Source organism: Psammomys obesus, unplaced genomic scaffold, assembly GCF_907164565.1.
Source record: "Psammomys obesus unplaced genomic scaffold, mPsaObe1.curated_primary_1811, whole genome shotgun sequence".
In the NCBI taxonomy this organism is placed as follows: Eukaryota; Metazoa; Chordata; class Mammalia; order Rodentia; family Muridae; genus Psammomys; species Psammomys obesus.
Genome location: NW_026596131.1, coordinates 16,054,154 through 16,060,153, shown reverse-complemented (window position 1 = coordinate 16,060,153; position 6,000 = coordinate 16,054,154). Strand labels below are relative to the sequence as shown.

The 6,000-nt window shown below is 45.4% G+C and overlaps 1 protein-coding gene across 1 annotated transcript in view; it reads right to left on the bottom strand.

The window, feature by feature from the left end:
- Positions 1–6,000, bottom strand: part of Foxk2 (forkhead box K2) — a 54,804-nt gene that overhangs the window by 10,836 nt on the left and 37,968 nt on the right. Inside the window, exons 5-7 of the mRNA XM_055592273.1 lie at positions 3,025–3,218; positions 2,219–2,394; positions 588–884 (exon numbers count right to left, since the gene is read on the bottom strand). Coding sequence (XP_055448248.1) covers positions 588–884; positions 2,219–2,394; positions 3,025–3,218 — 667 coding nt within the window. The remainder of the gene's footprint in view (positions 1–587; positions 885–2,218; positions 2,395–3,024; positions 3,219–6,000) is intronic.

The window sequence follows — 6,000 nt, the reverse complement described above, 5'->3', positions numbered from 1 at the left end:
ATAGATAGATAGATAGATAGATAGATAGATAGATAGATAGATAGATAAAAGCAGAAGAGCTGGGGACATAGCTCAGTAGAGAACATTTGTCTGGCATGTACAAGGCTCTGGGTTTGACACGTACTATTGCAAAACTGTTTAAAGCCAAGTAATGGAATGAAGAGATGGCTCAGTGGTTAAGGGAACCTATTGCTTTCACAGAGGGCCTGGTTTGATTCCCAGAACCCATGTTGGTCAATACCTCTAGTTCCAAGAAGATCTACATCTATTACCTACAAGGGCACCTGAAGACACTGTCATGCATACACATGACAGCACACACAAACATAATTTAAAAACAAGAGTAAACATTTTTAAATCAAGAAAAAGTGGGCTAGAGGTGTGGCATAGTGATACAGGATGTATGTGGACTCAGGCTCAATTTCTAGCATGCCACCCCAAAAAAGGCAGTGAAGAAGCAAGAACTACAGCAACAACAAGAAATACCGAAGCAAACAAACCAACCCCTAAGGAGCGTCAGAACAGCCAGGACATATGATCCTGAAGGTTTGAATGAAAGCTAAAAGGAGATGCTTTTTCATGCTCACCTTTCACTTCTCTGTGGTCGCCATTCTCTTGTGGTTCTGCCTTAGGAGGAGCTAGCACTGCAGCCTGAGTGACCACAGCTTGCCCAGCGACTGTGTATGTGTTTGCTGGAGCCAGGCCAGCCACGCTAGTGACGGATACTGCTGGTATCTGATGGACAACATGGACCGTCTGCACAACAGGTGGCTGGGAGGTGGACGTGGTCACAGGGGCTGCAACAGTGTAGGTGACAGGCTTAATGGCCGGGGGTAGCTGCCGCTGGACAGTAATCAAGACGGGCTGACTGGAGAGAGGTGACCCTGTTGGGAGACGACACGAGCAGTGTTGAGGCTTGCACGGCTCTTGGTCTTACCGTTCTCACACTAAGCTCTTACCAACATGACTCCAGACTTAAAATTCAGAACATTACTAGTGAGACACATGTAGTATCTTTTTATTAAAATTTTTCAAGATTTATTTTTTGTTACATGTTTGAGTGCTTTGCTTGCCTTTGTGTCTGCACACCATATGTATACCTGGTGCCCATTAAGGTTAGAAGACAGCATCAAATCCTCTAAAACGGGAGCTACAGAAAGCTATGAGCCACAATGTGGGTACTAGGCACCAAACCGGAACCCAGGGCCACTTCAAGAGCAGGGGACATGCTCAACCGCTGAGCCATCTCTTCAGCTCAGAATGTAGTGTCGTACACAGGATATTTAGTTTCCGTATCTAGTTACTTAAACCTGCAAACTGTTGTGTTCTGATGTCTCACAATGCTCCTTTCCATGGTTCCCCCTTCAAGAGTATGTCCCGTACGAGGGAGGGCCTAAAGACACGTGCCACCTGCACCTAGGACCCATACTTTCATCCTGGTGGGACAGAGGCACAACGCTCATGCCTTCTGGCTTTCAGCAGGTGAACGGCAGCAGCCACAGACAGGTGGATGGGAAGGGCTTCCCTGGGCCACCCTGCCTAATCATCAAAATGTGTATCTTCCAACCTTACCCAGGCATTATTTTATTCTACATTATGACTTTGCAACTAAACTGGAAATATTCCTCTACTCACTAAATGGATACATTTTTGTTCCAATCAGTATCTAGTCTGTCTAACTTCTTTTGATGGGGAAAGGGGCTTTTTTTTTTTTTAATGAAAATTAAAAAATACTGATTCTTTTTAGTTTTTTTTTTAAAGATTTATTTATTATGTATACAGTGTTCTGTCTGCATGTACACCTGCTCACCAGAAAACGGCATCCAATCTCATTATAGATGGTTGTGAGCCACCATGTGGTTGCTGGGAAATGAACTCAGTACCTCTGGCAGAGCAGCCAGTGCTCTTGACCTCTGAACCATCGCTCCAGCCCCTTAGTTTTGTTTTTAAAAACAGGGTTTCACTATGTATGTCAGGCTGGCCTTAACCTCACAACAATCCTTGCCTCACTCTTGTGGATACTATTACAGTCACACACTATCACACCTGAACGCTAATTAAAAAAACAAAAACCCTGCCAAAACCTTCCACACAACACTCAGACACTACACAAAGTGCCAGGCACCAGGTACAAAGCTTCCTGAGGGCTTTACCACTGCTTCAGTGCCAAATGCAGGCATCATGTCTGCCCCCTGCCACCTCTCTCGTGGGGTCTCACCTGGTGCACTCTGGGCAAACCGCGCCTCCTGGATGACGGCAAGTTTGGGCTGTGAGGCGCCAGGCTCAGGCTCCAAGGGGGCTGGGGAGCCTTCCCTCGACAGGCTCTCGGGGGTCTGGGCGCCACTGGAGTGAGCAGACAGCACTCCTGCATGGTTGGGAGAAGCTGGGGCACTCCTGGGCCACAAAAGAAGACAGCAGGTTTTCACAGTGATGCCCGAGGAAGGACTTGTCCATTTAATCTCTGTAAAGGGAGCCTTCTGTCTCCTGCCAACTGAGTGCACTTCTGTGCGTCTGAACTCTATTCACATCTTCACGCACAGACTGAGCTGGAGACCCAGTGCAGCTCAAGCAGATCATGTCAGAGGTTGCTCAGTTCTTGAAAGAGCTGGCACCCTCCCTGAGCATTTCTCTGCAGCCAGCCAGCAGGAATCAGCATGGGGTCTGAGGTTTCTAGCAAGCTCATTTCTTTTAGGTTAAAAACACTGATAATGAAGGTAGTGTCTGGTTTTAAAATCAGGCAAATGAGAAATCTTGAGTTTACAGAACTGAAGATCAATTTAAAGAATTATTCACATGCCAAAAGAAAGGAAAACTATCATATGACTCTGTGACCTTGCCTACTAGAGTCTAATTACACTAAGATGGGCATCAAGTTCAAGGAAACAGCAAGCAGCACTGGTGGAACACACAGCAGGAGGAAACCAACCTTTCCCCAGTTTCCCACCCAATACCAATAAGGGCATCTGTGAACATGCTGAGGTGAAATTACTGACCGTGTGTGGTCTCTGGTTCCTGTGTCCTTACCTAGAGGAGAGCGGTCCCAGGGGGGTTCTAAAGCAAGGCACTCCCCTAGGCCGTCTCTTCCTAAAAGCCTGCTCTACCAGCTTGCTCTCGGAGGCGGGGTCTATCCTCCAGAAGGAGCCTTTGCCTGGTTCTTCCTGGGAACGTGGCACTTTGATGAAATAACGGTTCAGAGAGAGATTGTGGCGAATTGAATTCTATGAAACATAAAAAATACGCAGAATTCACTTTGCTGAGAAATGAAGATGTGCCCAAGCCTTAGTGTCCTGAAAAGCAGAAACCTAGATGCTCAACACAGACACAACAGTGAGGCTGCAACGCCCCCCTCCCTAGTGACCGGCTCTGAGTGAGACTGCTCTGGGCTGGAGCCTTGGTGGCCACACTCAAGGAATGATGGTGTGGAGGGGAACCTGGGCATGGGAAGGGTTAAGTCTCTGCCATTTCCCATTTCTACCCACTTTCAAGATAGGAAACAAGCCTGTCACTGTCACCTTGACTTCTGCCAGGTGAGGTCAAGACTAACCTGCCAACCCTTTCTGTTTGGAAACAAGCAGTTGACACAAGTCACACCTCTCAAATGCTTGTTAGTTCATGTTTTTACACATTATTAGCTGAAAGAATCTGTCATGCCATTTAAAGGACACTAGTGTAGTGTGAAGGAGTTATTTAGGAAGTCAGCAGAGACCAGGAGTTATACGTGACTCCACCCTCCATTCGAGTACTTGACCCTGTATTTGTAGAGTTCATCCACGTGTTTATTTGACCTTCATCTTAAAAGACTCCAATGGGGAAACAAATAAATCAACTCTTAAACCATCGTTCTTCTTCAAAAAGTTCAGCTTCAGGTTTTCCAAGAGTCTGAGACAGTGTCTGTTATAACCTGAACTGTGACCACACCACTGAAGTACACATGTAGGATGAAAAGTCATGAATTAACAGCTAATATAATGTTTTTAGATCTTTGAGTACATTTAAAATCAAAATTTCAAAATGGTAATAACGTAAATAAAATCTGGGGATATCCAAAAAGCCTCAATTTTCCCCCATTAATCTAATAAAACTAGCCATAGCCTGAACTTCTGACCTGTCACAGGCAGCTAAGAAGTACAGCAAATATTCAGCACTACTTTACAATCAATATCAGGGACTGTTCCAGAACCAACTAGTCACTGGCAGGAAACAAGGCCTCTGCCTGTTCTGTGGACCCAAGTTACAGCCTAGGCAGTGTGAAGGGGCCTGGCTGTGTCTGACTCGCTGAGATTTAGAATACTTAAATAAACCAAAATATGTGCTGCAATGTTCTGTTATCAGGTACTGCTGACAACCAACCTTTCTTCCAATTCTTGAAAACCAAAGGGGAGGGCTGTTCTTGGTGCCCATCAAACACAGAAGGCAAGCCTTCACCAGCTGCATTCAGACCTTTCAGGTTTGGAGGAGAGGCAGAGTCAAAGGCTGTATGTTAAAAGAAGCAACCCAAACAAAGATGACACAGGGTCAACATCCCTAGTTCAAAACTCTGAGGACACATGATGCTCCAAGCAGAAAATCCCCACTTCCCCTCATGTGCCAAAATGCCACCAACCATGAGCACACTAGAAAAATTACAGTTACCGTCAGACTATGCATACCAAAAAAAAAAAAAAAAAAAAAAAAAAAAGTATCAATGAACAGCATGTTTAAGTTGGTTTCCCCCCATGATAACTTGCTATAGAGAGGCAGATATTTTGAAGTCTGAATCATTCTAAAATCTAACAATCGGTTAAAAACTAGTCAATTCAGAAAATACCTTCTGAAAAAAGGGAGTCCTTGTAGCTCCTGTGGTTAGGCTGCTGACTTTACTGAAGACTCAGATCCCTTACATCGAGCACAAAGCCAGCCCCCACAGCCTCCACTAGCGCAAGGGAACATTGTAGTTTGCATGTTATTAGCATAGTGGGAAAGCGGACTCGGGACATTGGCTTTCTATCACTGTAAGCCACAAGCCAGGGGCTGTACTTACTCTCAACTACCACCCATGTGCTTGGGAGCATGCCCGGGACCAGGGAACGGCTACTCTCAGTCCTGGATAGTAACAGCATCCACCTACTTGGGGCCTCCTTCCTAACCACTCCCTTCCAGAAAACCTGCACACAGCATGAGGTCAAATTCACAGATGGTCACCTGTATTCTCAGCCAAGACTCTACCAACAGGAGAACATGACAAGAGACTTAGTTCAGACACAAGCAGAAAAAGCACCCATTTTACATGCAGTTTTAGGCCTCCAATCTGCTCTTACAAGTATAAAAATTTTAATTGCTAGGTCTAGGTAACCTATAAATAAGTGTAATCTTTCTTTTTCTTTTCTTTATTTTTTGAGACAGGGTTTCTCTGTGTAGCCTTGGCTGTCCTGGATTCACTTTGTAGACCAGGCTGGCCTCAAATTCACAGAGATACGCCTGCCTCTAGGTCCCTGGTGCTGGGATCACAGGCGTGCACTACTGAGCCTGGCTTTGAATGAAATCTCAAGAGTAATTCAAAGACAAAGAAGGCTGCAGTTCTTCAAAGCTAAACATGAAGAACATCTAAAACAAGTGACCTCAGCGCTGAGCCTTAAATGTACACTGCCATTGCAGGTAGCACCCGAGCCCTAGCTCCTATGGCTCAGTACATTCTTATCTAATGGGAACCCCAAACTAGCTCTGGTCCCTTCACAGGATGACAGCCCAACCTTTCCTACTTTTTGTGGGTACAGCAAACATCCCATTCTGTGCTGGACAGAATTATAAAAAATCACTTTGGAAGCAGGCATGGAAGTAAATTTATAACCCAAATTATTTTACTGAGAAGGCTGAGGCAGGAGCATCACAAGTTTTGAGGCAACACAAGGAGCCTTGACAGGCAGGGGATGAGAAGGGGAGGCACTGCTGCTGTGACATAAGATATAAACATAAGAAAGAAATATTCCAGGGCTGGAGAGATGGTTCAGCAGTTAAGAGCAC